The sequence below is a fragment of the Fukomys damarensis genome, unplaced genomic scaffold (genome assembly GCF_012274545.1).
Source record: "Fukomys damarensis isolate Sample0158 unplaced genomic scaffold, DMR_v1.0_HiC HiC_scaffold_30, whole genome shotgun sequence".
NCBI classification, from domain to species: Eukaryota; Metazoa; Chordata; class Mammalia; order Rodentia; family Bathyergidae; genus Fukomys; species Fukomys damarensis.
Window position 1 is genome coordinate 50689287 of NW_022900942.1, and position 16765 is coordinate 50706051.

At 38.0% G+C, this 16765-nt stretch overlaps 1 protein-coding gene and 1 long non-coding RNA gene across 2 annotated transcripts in view; one reads left to right on the plus strand and one right to left on the minus strand.

Moving 5' to 3' along the window:
- The window catches only part of Garem1 (GRB2 associated regulator of MAPK1 subtype 1), a 171281-nt gene that overhangs the window by 136031 nt on the left and 18485 nt on the right, over positions 1 to 16765 (plus strand). The window contains exon 5 of the mRNA XM_010641489.2: positions 15117 to 16289. Within this exon, the coding sequence (XP_010639791.1) occupies positions 15117 to 16289 (1173 nt within the window). The remainder of the gene's footprint in view (positions 1 to 15116; positions 16290 to 16765) is intronic.
- LOC117283735 lies at positions 3050 to 7252 on the minus strand. Its single transcript, XR_004514770.1, has 3 exons — positions 6994 to 7252; positions 5662 to 5823; positions 3050 to 3626 (listed from the first exon to the last, which is right to left on the minus strand). It is a non-coding gene; the product is annotated as an uncharacterized LOC117283735 (long non-coding RNA).

The following is a 16765-nucleotide window of genomic DNA, read 5'->3' on the forward strand; positions in this document are numbered from 1 at the left end:
CCTGCCTTGTAAGCACAAGGGCCTGCGTTAGTTTGATTCCCGGCACAAAAAAAGTATGTATATATATATATACATACATACATACATACATATACATATATATGTGATTATAATGTATTGAGAACTAAGGTACAGTGGAGAGAAAGAAATAGTTTGGTTATTACTCTCCCAGAGGAAAGTTTAAAAAAAAACAGTAGTAACTGTTCACAGATGAAGCTGTTATCCAGGGAGCAGCTTTTTCTATTCAAACCTCTTTAAAAATTTCACCCTCTAGCTTTCACTTGAGGAACAGCATAGCTTAGATCAGTAGGCTACACTACTGAAGAAATTGCTCTCAGTTAAGAATTGATAGCCTGGCCTCATCATAGTCAAAAGACTACTGCAAAAGATTTCCAGTAAGTATTTGTGTGTGTATATTCCTCTCCAAACTGAAATAAATATAAAAAGAATTTGAAGTAAGCCGGGGATTTAGCTCAGTGATTCCGCCACCTGCCTTTCAAGCGCAAGGTCCCAAGTTTGGTACCTAATACCAAGAAAAAGCATTTGAAATACAGTATTGAAGAAAACTGGGAAGTTTAGTTCTGTGTTTTGTCCAAGATTATAGCAAAATTATAACTAAACAAATGCAATGGGCAGTATTACTGTTTTTTACTCATTTATTTTTAAATATTGAAAAATATAAATATTTTTAAACATAGAAAATTTGTCTTTTAAAGATGCCTTGCTATGTTTAAAATAATTTGCCTGATTGACCCATCCTGATTAACCATGTGGCATGAGTTCATATGCACTCAGTGTTCAATTTCTTAAAGAGCCAGTATATTTTGAGCTTCTGCTCTCTGCCCAGCACATTCTAGGCCCTGGGAGTACACAGTGAATAGCGAATCCCTACCTGCATTTGTGTGACTAGTAGAGGCACACGGTAAGTAAATAAACAAGTGCTAATACCACCTCAAAGAAGAGATAACACAATCACTGGTCTGGTACTTGGAGAAAGCTCTGGGCTTGACATGTACATCTGGAACTTTTCACCTTCGGGAAGACATGTAGAGCCAACCAAAGTCAGCCAAAGGCAGTTTTGTCCTTCCAGTTGCACTCAGTCTCTGGTACAGTTTTGATTGTTGTGACTATCGGGTGGAGGATATTCTTGGCATCTAGAGGCTAGGGATGCTCCTGAGCCTTCTATACACAGGAAAGGTCCTCACAACATAGAATTGCCCACCCCAAAATGTCAGTAGTGCCAAGGTTGAAAAACCTTGAGATGAGCAGATAGAGAGAAAGTGAAGAACTGAACCCTGAAATATCCCAAAACTTAAGGGTCTAGAAAAGGAGGCCACAGTGAAGTGGTATAACTAAGAGCATGTGGTGTCCCAGAAGCTGATTTTCAAGGAAGAATAAGCAACTGTGTCAAATGCTACTTAAAAACTGATAAAAGGACTTACAGCTGTCATTACATTTAGGAAAATGGAGGTCATCGGTAGCCATGACAGAAGGAAATAATTAGCTCAAAAACCTAAAAATTAAGTTAACAGAAGCAGTGCAGTAGTATGGTCAACCTAGACTTCCATCAGAATAAAATTCAGGCAAGATTTTTCATCACCACCTTGTTTCTTCCAGCCATCTGTGGCTGCGTGGGTGCTGGTTACAGAGGAGACAGAGAGCTTGGGTTAACCAGATTTGAGGTTCTCCTGGGGATTGTAACCTAGATCAGCCAAGGTGTTAATGAAGTGTGCTCTCTAGTGCCGGATAGTGCTAAACCATAGAACCTCACTGAGTGAGGAGGTGGAATACAAGACGTGTGGCCTCAAACAAAAATTGCAAATGGGAGGTGAGATGGTCAAGAAAATGAAGGGTGTGTGGGCAGGTAACCTCCTGAAAATCATTCCTGTGCATTTCCTCCAGTCTCCGCAAAGCTGAAGGATCCCATGTTTTTGGAGCAGCAGTCACCTGCCTTTGTCTCCCTCACCCTTTTTTCTTTGTTCATCTGGTTTTGGTTTCCATGGCAAAAATTTTGTTTTTTGTTTGTTTGCTTTCTTGCATATTTACTTTAATTGTAGTGAGCATTTTCTCTCTTATCTTTCACTTTTTTCATCAACCACCTCTAGTCTCATGTTCACTTCCTGAGTCAGAAGCTATCCTACTTCTGAGTTGGCCATCCCAAGTGAAGGCTTATTGCCCTGCCTTTTAATAAGGAGACAGCCACACCTACAATTTCAGGACATTTAACCTTCTTTAAACAAGATCCAAGGACCAATCTGATTGTTTATTGGCTCAGTCCCCAGCTGTGACAGTGGACAAGTCACGTGACCCTTTGAGCCCATGGGATCTTCACCTGCAAAGTGCTAGGGATGCACTCATAGGTTTGCTGTGGAATTCAGTGAAGTAATGGACTGTAGTCCTTTCCAAGTATCTCGTTTGGAAGTTGGCGAAGTATGGCCTGTGGACTGGCCACTTCTTCTGAAAATAAAGTTGTATTGGACTACAGCCACATCCATTTGTTTATGTATTGTCTGTGGCTGCTTTCACACCAACAGAGTAACTGAGTCGTAGCAGACACCATATGGACCCCCAGAGCCTAAAATTATTACTAGCCCTGTAAAAAAAGTTTCCCAGTTCTTGATTCAGAACATGAAATCATACTAAAATGTTCTATGTTTTTAAAAATTCCTACCGCCGATTATTTCACTTACCCTTTAATACTTTACACCCATATATTAATATTAAGAACTCATTACATAGAAGCTGCTTTTAATTATTGTTTCAAAATACCCCTTCACTTCATATGATTTTTGGAGATGTTATACTAGCAGCTAGTGAATTATTTTAAATGTCTCCAGCCTTTCAAGCTCAGCCCAATAATGAGAAATTTTACCACACGTGTATTTTCTATTGGAATAGTAACTAGCCAATTATGTTTTAATGTCAGTTCATCCTTACTACAAAAGTGGTAGAGAAAAGGGAAAGGGCAGCCTTGACTTGGCACTAGGTCCCAGGCACCCCATCTTCACTGCTGCAGCCCCAGAGCATCTACGTTAAGATTACAGCCCTCGAGTCTGAGGGAGCACAGACACCCTAATGTGGACGCTATAATGCTGCTACTTTAGGGCCACACTTTGAGCTGCTCCAGCACAGGTTTCCCCAGAGGTAAAATAACAGGTTTGCGCTGTCTTAGCCACAGAAAATGACCCACTCAGGGAGGTGAGTGGGTCCAGTCAGACGTGGAGGAGTCACTGCCTCTGCGCATCCCGGCCTCCTCAGAGCCTTCGCATGCTGTGTCTACGCACCATCTCCTCAACACTGACTCTGGCACCTGCTAGGCAGGAGTGTCATTGCCTAGCAACAGAGTTGCTGTAGTGTGGAGAGAAAGATTTCCCGGGTGCCCTTTTTTGTATAATTGTATATATTTGTGAAGTATAAAGTGGTGCTGTTGTACATGCGTATAATGTAGAATGATTGAATCGAGTTTAACGTATCTACCATTTCAAATACTTAACTTGTTCCTTCTAACTGAAGCATTGTATTCTTTGACCAAGATCTCCAGTCCTCTAACATCTCCTCCAATCCTCCCCAACGCCATGGCCACCCTCTCTGCCAGCTTCGATGCATTTGGTTCTTTTATCTTCCACCTGTAAGTGAGAACATGCAAGTATTTTTTTCTGAGCCTTAGTTTGCTTAGCACAGTGTCTTCCAGTTTTAGCTGTATCGTCACAAGTGATAATTTAAAGCTTTTTTAAAATGTAGAGTAGTATACCATTGTGTATATTTACCAGAGTAGCTTTTTTATAGACAAAAAAAACCATGAGATTCATAGGACTTATGTGATAGCTTTTTTATACTGAGAAATGTGACCAAGAATAAAATGATGGAAATACTACAAATGATTTAACAGGACTAGGAAGTTTACAGACTTTGAGTTTTTAATCACCAAATTTTACGTCTGTAAAGGCCTTTAGACATCTTGTAGTCCTATTGCTTTTAATAAGTGAAAACTAAGAAACTGGTTAGCAAGCCAGGCTCCTAGTTCAATCCAGTCGCCTCTCTGGGCTGTAACCTTCTATTTATGGAGTTGGGATAAAACTCAAGATTATGATCAGAATATACTTTCACCCTGACAATATAGCTTCTGCACTAAATTCATTTTCTTTTTTAAAAATCCAAATGAGCATATTCAATAATTACTGCATATTGTATAATACATAGCCAAATTCCTTTAGTCTTTTATATCCCTAAAACACATATAGTCTGACACAAAGGATTTGGCAGTCTTTGTGAATGTTATCCACGCAGCTTGTTGTATTTTATTCGTAGCAGAGTATGATGTCAGTATTTAAAAAATTATTCTACAAGTTATCTTCATGTTTTCTATGAATATCAATATAGTTTCTAATTAGATATCATAGGTCAAAATGAACTCCTTCAGAACTACCACTGTAAGGTATTAACCCAGGATTTTTAAAATACATATTATCTAGTACTAATAAAGAAGTGAGACTAGTGTTATTGCTTGAAGTTGTGTTAAAGACAGACTGAAGGGGCTAAAATGCAAAGATAAATAAATAAGAAAGTTCTAAAGTTTAATTTGATTAGTACAACTTGATGCTGAACTTTGAATTTCTTCCAAGAGTTCCAAGTTACTGAATATCAGCCAGGTTTTTCACAAGTAGTAGATTTGAGGCCATCTGTGCCTTTTATCTTAACATAATAGTTACCCTTCTTAAAGTCTGAAAAAGTGCTGAGGAAATAAAGACCTCTCCCTCTTCCAACCAGTTACACTGTATCTTATTTCCATAGATAAAATAGTTAAATTAAACATATGTCATGTTGCTTTCTTTATTCATTTTAACAGAACTACAGACAAAACCTTGAAAATACATTAACAGAGAGGTCTGGGGTTGTTTGTTATTTTACTTTTGTAATTATGCTCTGCCATCTTTCTGGTCATGTTTGTCTTTTAAAATGTAAAAATAGCTTATTGTTAAACACTATTCTGCATATAGTTCATCCTGTGGTTGTCCTATCAAGTAATATGAAATAGTGGCCCTGAAACCATATTTTTAAGGATTTTTTGTTGTATTTTTTGTTTTGTTTTCAGAATATAATTTAGTCATAGCCACCATTCTTACCTAAAAATATCACTCCTAGCTTCAGACTTGATAATTCAGGAAAAAAAATCTCCTCCTTGTGTTTTAAGTTTATAATAATGTCACATAGACAACTTGTCCTGTGATTTTTTTTCAAAACGGACATGGAATGATTTGTTCCGGCATTTTCTTTAGAACCTTTGGAGCACAAATAATTCTAGACAGGTTGCTTTTAAGATGGCTGTGAATTTTAACAAAATTCTTGCCAAAGTAACTATAATTTACCTTTTAGTTCCCTATTACACATTATACTTCTCTGCCATTTCAAAAGAGTCTTGAACAAACTTTAAACTTCCTGTTCTATAATTGTTTGAAGTTCTCTGCACCTCTTATAATACGTGTGACTTTTGCCTGTGTATGGAGAGATCTCGTCCCTTAATAAATGTGGTATTTTCTGGCCTCATTTAAATTTTTGTTCTTCTTTGTTGCCTCTCATGTCATTTAGAATACCTGCCTTAGCGGCCCCCTTCCTAGCCTTTGTTTCTACTTCTGGTAATCACATTTGATAAGTTTTGCTTACACAGGAGCAAGTATGCCAAATTAAGCACCACTCAGCCCTTCCATCAGCAACTTTCCTTCCTTGTGGCCACTCAGAGCCCTTTTAGTTCAATGTCTTGTTCTTGGCTGTGTTCCACAGAGTCAGAAATTATAGACAGCATTGCAACCTGAATTCTTCTCAGATCTACAAAGGAATTTTTAAGACAAAGATGAAATGAATTTTACATGTCAATTTTTATTTTTCACATTTTAAGTTACATGTTTTCCTTAGGATGAATCAGATGTGATTTATCTTCAGGATTCATTCAGGATGATAAATTGGGTAAAATTGTGTGGCCAATTACTTTAGTCTTTGAAGATGGCTCAGTTTTTTGTTTTTTGTTTGTTTGGTTTTTTTGTCACCTAGGCTGTGAGACCACCCCTGAAAAACTACCAGTTGGGAAGCTGTCTGCTTGCTGTCACAAATTAAATCACTGCTGTTGTGTTTGTCATCCTTGCCCTATTTCTTGTTATAAACTAATGTTACCCGCCCCTCCTTGACATTATCTTAACTCTTAAAGTACTTTATTTTCTGCCATTTCCCCAATGGGAAGAATCATAAAAATTGAATTTAGCAGGATGTGTTATAATATTAATCAACTATTGTCTATTTAGTCTATGTATCAGATCGATTCTGATTGTTACTTAACAGTTGGAATTTTAATAAACTCTGCTGCATTATTTGGTCATTAGAGAACAGATTGCCTGTTACCAGCACCATCAGTGTACACATGTGTGTGTGGATGTGTGTGTACATGTGTATTCATACAGAATTTTACTTTGGTATTTTAAAATATTTTTGACTATGGGCTAGTAATTCTGAGGGGAATTATGAACAGTAAAACCCTGATCATTTCCTGGATTAGACCTATTAGAGTTGTTTAGATAACACACTTTGAATTACTTCCTCTGAGGAAACATTGAAACTGGAAATGTTAACCAGGCACACATACCAAAGCACTTAGACAGAGCACATTGTTTCTTTCACTATTAAAAAAATAAAGGAAAGAAATTATGCAAATAAATCACATCTGTAGAAACCTAAGGAGACTGGCTCAAGTGCCAAAGGAAGAGCATTTATATATGAGATTCTTCATCTGTCACTGACAGGAACCACAGAGTTATTCTGTGTGTTGGTCTCATCATTTATGCAGGGCTAATTGCTAACATTAATGATGACATCAGAGTTGAAAGCATAGAATTACAGATTGTACTAACATGTTAGCATTTTTATATATGGGAGTAGGAGTAAATTACTAAGTACACACAGACACAAAAATGTAGGCAAAACTGTTGAATGTGCCCAGATACTGACATTTAGTAAGGGAAACTTTGATCTGTTTAATCCGTGCATATACTGTCTGCTTCATGTCTCACAAGCTGGCTGACATTCTCTTTCAGTTCATTTGATGTGCGGTACTTCAGCAGTCCTATTATTTCTTCATTCTGGATAGTGTACATTCTTAAAGGTAAATTAGGGAAAAATACAGTATTAATTATGAGATAGAGATACTATGTTACTCCTTCATGTTTAGGAAACACTACTGGGTCCCTGCATCCCGAGTGGAAATAGTGTGCTGTGAGTGCGCGCGCGCGCGTGTGTGTGTGTGTGTGTGTGTGTGTGTGTGACATCGCATGAGCATTGCTTCTCTCGACATCCCTGCCTCCATCCTTATCCAAGTGGGTGAACCATCAAGGTTTTCACAAAGTTCTGATAAAAAGGAAACAGAGCATGACAGCTGAGAGTTTTGCAGAATAGTCTATTCTAAACTGGTATATTTTGAATCATTTCCATATGCTCACTTCCTCTGGAATATATCTGTAATGATATTTCAGGCTCCATTCAGAGATTAACTTTTACTCTGGGATAACACTGAGTAAAAATTTGAGCTAGTCTTTAGTACAGAGAGAGGATGATGCTTAGAAATAGCAATGTGGACTTGAAAACATCAGTGGATGAAAGTTTAGTAACAAGAAAATACAGAGAGGGCCGGGGATTTAGCTCAGTGGTTCTGCCACCTTCCTTGTAAGTGCAAGGTCCTGACATCGATCCCCAGTACCAAAAAAAAGAAAGAAAGAAAGAAAATAGAGAGAGATGAAATGCAATGTGAAATAAATATAAGAAGTAAAATTCTTATAGTTAATAAAAACAGCATTCACGACTTCCATTTATTGAGCGTCTATCTTATGTCATGTACTATATGGGCAGGTGCTAGCTTTTCGAATCACCTAAAATGGACTTTAAACTGTAGCAGCTGTGAATTGCCATTAAAATGATACCGTGCTACCATTTCTGTACTTAAAGTAACTCCTACAGAGACTATCACTTCACTCTGCCAACAACAGACCTGTTCGTTTTTTACAGTACTGTTGATTGACATATTGCTTCTTCCAGAGATTAAGGTTATACACAAATAGTGTATAAGAGTAAATAGTGGATAAGAAATTATTTACAAAGTGTTCTAGTTTTCTAAACACATAACTGGTATGAATATCATGGGTCACTTTACCCAGATACTTTATTAACAAAGAAGCAAAAGTTCCATCTCAGGTTCAACAAAAGCCTGATACCCATATCTGCTAAAGATAGCATAATAAAACTAGACCCCTATATGGGAGTCTGCCATTATAACATAAAAACAGTATGTCAAGATTTAAAATACTAAAACATTTGATTAAATATTTTAATAGTTTTTCCACTTAAAAACTTTTAGAAAACTAGAATCGGAAGACACATTACTGATAATGATAAATTATCTCTCAAATCAAAATATTTCTCACAGTTTTATATTAAAATATTGATGATATTCATCTTAAAATTTGAAACATAAAAGTACTTTGACCACCAACACCATTCTGTTGTGGTAGAAAAGGTATGAAAATTGAACAGTTGAAGAAAAATTGTTTATCATTTGTGTACGATATAATCTCCTAGGAATACCAAAAGAATGTAGTAAGAAAGCTTATTACTGTAAGGCACTGGACATATAAAATAACAAAACATAATTCAGTAATTGTGAATGAATAGTAATATTGAGGGATTGTTAGTGTATACTAATAGAGGAAATAAAAATATGAAAATTGTCATGTGGCTATTTGAAGATACTATTACAATGATGTCACTTCCTACCAAAACAGCATATAGATTTAATTCACTTCAAAGAACTTTTCAACATAAACCACAGACAAAAATTATTCTAAAGATAATCTAGAAGATTAACCAGGCAAAATATCTGAAACTTTCGATGTCTTTTTTTTTTCTTTTTTTTTTTTTTTCCTTAACTAATTTTAGTCTTAAAAAATCACTGCAAGGGTTTGGGGATTTAGCTCAGTGGTGCCAATGCATGCCTTGCAAGGGCAAGGTCCTGAGTTCAATCCCTGGTACCAAAAAAAAAAGGATTACTGCAGCAATAATGTGCAGATTCTCTAAACAATTCAGCCATATTCACCAGCTTTTGCCATTTGGCCATATTGGTTCATCATCCCCCACCTACACACACACTCACACTTACACGTTATACAGATGTGTAGTGTAACATCTTTTCTGAATGAGTTGCATGCATTATGCCCTTCATCCCTTAATGTGTCAGTGTATTTGACTTAAGAATAAGTATATTTTCTTAAGTAAACACAATATGTTCAGGAAAGTTAACAGTGGAGGCAACTTCTATTTACAGTCTTCGTTTCAGATTTGCCAGTTGTCCCAAGAGGATACTTTATTGCACTTGCTTTTCATTTCTCTTTACTTCACTTTAATCTGAAACAATACTTCAGCCTTTCCTTCTGTTTCACAGAATAGATGTTTTATTAAAAATACATGTTAGCCGAGTGCACACCTGTAATCCCAGCAATCTAGGAGGTTGAGACAGGAGGATTGCAAATTCCAGTCCAGCCTGAACAATTTAGTGAGAGCTTATCTCAAAATTTTTTTATTTTTTTCATGGTTATTACCATTTAGTTTTCTTTCCTCATTGTTTATTGGTACATTTTAGGTATACAGTACAGTTGCATTCATTATTGGGATCCTGTACCTTTACATGACAGGTTTTGATCCTCATTTTCCCCCCGTCCCTGCCCTCCCTTCACCCCCTACTCCCCTCCCCATTTACAAACACTTTATTTCCATGGTTTCATTTTCTCATATTTTTTCTTTTCCCTTATTCCCTCCCCCTATCCTTCCCACTTTCCATACACCTTTAACCCTTTTCTTCCTATTTCACATGGTCAATTCCCTCATTAGGATCTTGTGTACTATTATAGTTTGTTCACACCAGAGAAACTATTCCGTATTTACACGTGTGACTTATTTGTTTCACTTAGGAGTATATCCTCAGTATGTATCCATTTTCCTATGACTTACTCTAATGTCTCATTCTTTATGGCTGAGTAGTATTCCATTTTATAGAAAAACCACATCTTCTTTATCCAGTTTCCAACTGATGGGCAAAAGGGCGGTTTCCAAGTTTTAGCTATTATAAACTGTGCCGCTATAAACATAGGCGTGCATTCAAAAATTTTTTTAGTTGTTAGATGGGATAGAAATGTAGCTCAGTGCAAAGACCTTGAATTCAATTCTCAAACTAACAAAAAAAAAAAAACTGCTCCTCTAATAATAGTTTTGCCTGGAATGAAAACATTATGAGTCACGGGCATCTTGGGCACATGGTGTTGACATTGTACCTCTCTTTGATGGGACTGGATTTGGTCACCCAGGTTCTGTCTACTTTTTTTTTTTTTTTTTTGTACTGGGGATCAAGCTCTGGTCCTCATGCTTGTGAAGCAGGCACCAGAACCACTGAGCTAAATCCTCAGCATACTTTCTTTAGTATGTAGTAGTTTACTTTGTCCTCCTTATAGTTAATAAGCATTCTGGAGGAAGATCATGTACATAATTTGTGTCTTAATTAAGGTTCTATAGACTTAGTACTCATTCGTGGTATTTGTGCAAATCAATCCTTACTGTGATAGTTGCAAATTTTTATTGTCTAATCCCCCTACTCTGTGCATTTGTTGGCTTTTTTTCTTCATTAATATTTTCAATTATTCATCTGTTTTGCTATCAGATATAGACATTCCTATTTTATTTGGTAGATTATAATTCCCATGGTGTATTTATTGTGATGCTCAAACTTTCCCAGATTTTGGCAATGAGAGCCAATCGAGGCTGACTCCTTTGTCCCTTTTACATATCTCATCGTCTCACAAGCACTTTACTTTCTGGCACAAAAAAGTGTTAACAAACTTGTCTTGTACCTCTCCTGCGTTACTGTTGGAGTCAGTCATTTCCTCAGGGTGCCTTGGTTTCTTTCAGTGAGGAATGGTTTGGGACAATAGGAGGTTTAGCTTCTAGTTTCCTCAAAAGAAAAGCGCTACGATGTGTGTATGTTGAATTGCGTATGTGTGTGTAGTTTCTGAAAATTTCAAGTTAATACCAATAGTCCAGTTCCAAACTAGCCCTCGAGGGGTTCTTTCTTGCCTTTCCTATTCCATATTTGTCACTCCTTCCACAGTGAAGTCTGTGACTTTCAAAAAACATCAACACATTTGCTCATTTAGTCCTGTACTGTGCATAAAGTTGACTCACAATTATTCTACCCATATCCCTAAAAAATAAATTTACTAAAAGGACTGCAGTGTTTATTGGTCTTTTTGCCAGCATTATATAGTCAAAGGCAGTCTTGTAGATTGGCAGCACAGAATCAAAAACAGCATTCCAGATGTACTGCGTTGTTTCTCTGTCTCTGTTCTCCAAGTGGTTATTTTATTTTATTTGAAATACAGTTGGATTCACATTTCCAGCTGCAGTTTTTTAATTCTTGTTCATTTTTGAATATGTAGAACATTGACATGCATCCTAACAGTCACAGCTCTGTAGCAAGGTGTACTTGGAGAGGCCTCACTTTCTCCCTGTCCTTCCTGGCTGCTTCCTACCAGAGCACCTCCTTTCACTGTTTTATGGTTTCTGTTTCTTGTGCTTTGTTTTATAAAAATAAGAATATATATATATATACCAATTTTCTCTTTTGTTCAAAAAAAAACGTAATAAATAAGCCTTTTTTGCATTTTGCTTTTTTTCCACTTAATATGTCCTATAAGCCACTTCATATTATTCATTGGGTTCATTGGAGTCATTGTCTTTATTCTGTTTTGTGTGGTACCATTACATGGGGTATGCCTTAGTTTATTCAGTTAGTCACCTACGTTTGGGCACTTGGATCAATGCCAGCATTTTTGCAAATACAAATAATGCTTTTATGAATAACCCCATATGTGTATGTTTTTTATTTTTATGTTGCTGGCAGGTTGTCTTCAAGATTAATTCCTAGAAGTAGGATTGCTGGGCAGAGGGATGAATGTCTAGGTAGTCGGTAGTTACTGCCAAGTTCCCCATACAGGGATTTGTCATGTTGCTTTCTTACCAGCCCAGGACAGGAGTTCCTGTTACCCCACAGTCTCACCACCTGGGTGAATGGTCAGGCTTATCAGAATGGTAGATGAAAAGTGGTATCATGGCATAATTTTAATTTGCATTTTTCTTATTAAGAGAAAAGTTAAAAATCTTTTCATAGGTTTGAAAGCCATTGTACATCTTTAACGAATTAACGTTAAAGTTTTGTACCAATTTTCATTGCAGCACTTTTTGGTCCTTGTTTTTAGTTTCTTGTACATAAAGGGCATGGACCTCTTTATCCATGATATATTTTGCAAATATTTTCTGTCAGTTTATCATCTGATTTTGCCTTCTCTTGTTCTTGTCATCCAAAAATAACTTTCAGTCAGAATAACCACAAATAAGCTTTTGTTATCAGATATGAACATTTATAATAAAAATATGGAAATTTAAACAGTATAGGAAGGCCGGGCATGGTGGCACATGCCTGTAATCCCAGCACTCGGGAGGCTGAGGCAGGAAGATCGCTGTGAGTTTGAGACCAGCCTGGGCTACAAAGTGAGTTTCAGGTCAGTCTCAACTACATAGTGAGACCCTGTCTCAAAAGACAAAACAAAAAATAAACAGTATAGGAAAATAGGTCGCTAGATAAGTGACCTCCAAGTAGATATAAGTAATAATGTAAACATTTAAATGTATGTGTTGTATGAATTTAGCACACATTAAAAGTGGGTCTTCAAGTCAATGATAAAGAGATAGTTAAGAAGTTTGATAGATGGCTAACTTTAAAAATAAAATTAGATGAAGAAAGGCGCTAAAGGTGTAGGGAAGGTGTGATGCGTAGGGGAAGAACAAAAAGGGAAAAGAAAAAAATGTGAGAGAATGAAAAGATGAAAATAAAGTGTTTGTAGATGGGGAGGGGAGGAGGGGGTGAAGGGAGGGCAGAGGTAAGGGGAAAAAATGAGAATCAAGACTTGCCATGTAAAGGTACATGATCCCAACAATGAATGTAACTGTACTGTATCCCTAAAATGTACCAATAAACTCAATAAAATTAAAAAAAATAAAATAAAAATAAAATTAGATCTTTTGTAAATAGGGAAGGGAGAAGGAGGTGAAGGGAGGGCAGGGATAAGGGGAAAAAATGAGAACCAAGACCTGTCATGTAAAGGTACAAGATCCCAATGAAGAATGTAACTGTACTGTAAAACTGTACTGTACCTAAAAAAAACAACAAAACTCAATGAGGGAAAAAAAAAAAATTAGATCCCTACTTTAAGTTATGCACCCAAGAAAATTCATTAAATAAACTTGAAAGTGAATACATGAGACCCTCAAAGAACAAAAAGAAATATTGGTAATTGTATGAGTGTTCTCAGCTTCAGCACTAATGAAATTTTGGACTGCATAATCTCTGCTCTGGGGGCTATATATTGTGCATATTTAGCAACAGCCCTGGCCTCTCTCCAGGAATCACAAACTGCAGCTCTCTTAGCTGTGCCAATCAAATATGTCTCCGGACACTGCCACTTGTATCTTGGAGGTAAAATCGCCCCTGGCTCACAGGGCTTCTCTAGATCACCTCTGCTAGAAGCATAGCACCTAACAGTGAAATCACAAAGGAAAATTCTGAAAATACTGACTCCATTGACTACAAGAAAGTATTTGAGGAAACAAATTTAAAAGCATATAGTATAAATGACATTTCCCTGATGTAAAAAGTAACCAATTAGAAGAGATCTAAATATTCAGGTAAATACCAAAAAGTCAGTACAGTGTACAAATAATTAAAGATATTTAGTCTAAAACATGAATAAATAAATTCAAGATGCAGGCTTTACCTTTCAAGTTGGTAAACATGAAATTAACTTCTTCAGCATGGGTATAGCAAGACAGATAATTGCATAAAGTGATAGAGGTATAAGTGAATATAATTGATTAAATGCAGAGGACATTACGTATTATACCTTCCACATCTGTATCTTTGTCTGTGCAGTTCTACTTTTGATACCTTTATCCTGTGGAAATTACTGAGCTGGCAAAATGTTCGTTGCAGTGCTACTTAAAATGGTGAAACATTGGAAAACCCCATCTGTCTAACAGTAAGGAATTGCTCAAAATAAATTAAGGTACATCAATGTATAACGAATACATTAGATTAGTGTTATAATTGATACATACAGGAGAAAATGGATAACTAAAATAGAAACTGAACTAACAGTTGTTTATATGTGTGTTTATGTGTCTGAGTTTCATGAGTATTCTTTTTTCTGTTTATATAAAAATTTTGACAGAAATTATACATGGTGTTAAGATATATTGAATTTTTCCTTTTGTATTTGTATTTTCTAATATTTCTTCCAATGAACATGGATAGTTTGTGTAAGATTTCCTAAATGGAGAAATAAAACATTTCAAGGACTGGGAATGTACTTCTCCGACATTTGTGAGGCCCTAGTTTGTTGTTGTTGTTGTTTTGTGTTTTTATTTTTGTATGTGTGACAGGGTCTCACTATGTAGTTCAGGCTGTCCTTGAACTCTAACTTGAGGTGATCCTCCTGCCTCAAGGCTTCCTGAGTGCTGTGATTACAGGACTGTGCCACCATGCCCAGGGAGAGGGCCTAGTTTTGATCCTCGGTGCAGCAACAAAAATTTTTGAAACCTTTTTCTTAATTCAAAATTGTAAAAATTGTGTAAAACTAGAAAATTTCTAAAGCAAAAAACAAATTGATAAAAATGTTTACAGTGGTGTTCATTAAAACATTGTTTATAACTGAAACTGTTAATGTTCCAGTATAATGATCTAAATGATAGACTATTCTGCATGTGGAAGAGAGATAAAGACATTTTTAGAAGTCTAAACTGATATTATCTTGTACAAAAAGTGGTTATTATTAACCAAATAAATATTATAGAAGAGAATGAGTATCTAAATTTAATATTTGAAGAAAGCACAGCATTTTCCTGTGTCTTGATAGAAAGTTCTGTCCCGATCCTTGGAACAAACTGAAGGAAACTAACCTGACGTCTGACTTATCACGTTGCAGGTCGCTTCTGGTGAATGCAACGAGGACACTGAAGTTTACAACATAACCCTGTGTACCGGGGATGAGCTCACCCTAATGGGACAGGCGGAAATCCTGTACGCAAAGACTTTCAAGGAAAAGTCCCGGCTCAACACGATCTTCAAAAAGATTGGGAAACTCAATTCAATCAGCAAGCTGGGAAAAGGCAAAATGCCCTGCCTCATTTGCATGAATCACCGGACCAACGAAAGCATCAGCCTTCCGTTCCAGTGCAAGGGCAGATTTAGCACGCGGAGTCCCCTGGAGCTCCAGATGCAGGAGGGTGAGCACACCATCCGCAATATCGTGGAGAAGACCAGGCTGCCTGTGAACGTGACTGTGCCAAGCCCCCCACCCCGAAACCCGTACGACCTCCACTTTATCCGAGAGGGGCACCGCTACAAGTTTGTGAACATCCAGACCAAGACCGTAGTGGTTTGCTGTGTGCTGCGGAACAACAAGGTCCTCCCCATGCACTTCCCTTTGCACTTGACGGTCCCCAAGTTCAGCCTCCCGGAGCACCTGGTCAAGGGAGAGGTGTGGCCTGAAACCCTGGTCCATCACTGGTTGGGTATCTGCCAAGAGCAGTTTGACATTGACGAGTATTCCCGGGCGGTCCGCGACGTGAAAACGGACTGGAATGAGGACTGCAAAAGCCCCAAGAAGGGCCGGTGCTCTGGCCACAACCACGTGCCCAACTCCCTCAGCTATGCCCGCGATGAGCTCACGCAGTCCTTCCACCGGCTCTCTGTCTGTGTGTATGGCAACAATCTCCATGGTAACAGCGAGGTGAACCTGCACGGCTGCAGGGACCTGGGAGGAGAGTGGGCTCCCTTTCCTCACGACATCCTGCCCTATCAGGACTCTGGTGACAGTGGGAGCGACTACCTTTTCCCAGAAGCTGGTGAAGAGTCTGCGGGCGTCCCAGGGAAGTCTGAACTACCTTATGAGGAGCTGTGGCTGGAGGAGGCCAAGCCCAGCCGCCAGCCCCTCACCCGCTCACTGAGTGAGAAGAGCAGATGTGACCCCTTGAGAGGCTCTGTCCGCTCCAAATGTGCGACTTCTCCTCTTCCCATCCCTGGGACTCTGGGAGCCACAATGAAGTCTTCAGAAATTGCCCTACCTCCACCTCCAGTGCCTCCCAAATCTGAAGCCGTAAGTCACTTCGGTGTCTGAGTGGTCTCGACCTTTCTGTCTCTGCTTACCTGCTCATCACTTTTTTATAGAAAGGAAAATGTCCCGACTGGAGATTATCAGGATGAACAGGTTTATTTACTGTAGTGTGGAATATAGATGCTGGTTAGATTATTTCCCAAGTCAGAAGGGAGAGTTGTATGCTCTGTTGGATGAAAAACTCTTTGAAGAGGGCCCAGGGATGTAGCTCAGTGGCACTGTGCCTGCCTTGCAAGCGCAAGGTCCTGAGTTTCATCCCTGGTACCAAAGGGAAAAAAAAGAATAGAAAAACTCTTTTCAAGAGTTTTTGACAAGAGACATTTAAACCTGACTTTGGCTGCTGCCTAGAAAAATGCATTATAGGGAGGAGAGAGCAGACGCTAGGAGGCCAGGTGAGAGGCAGTGGGGTGACCGAGGTAGGCAGTGGCAATGCCTAGACCATAACTGCTGGTGGCAGT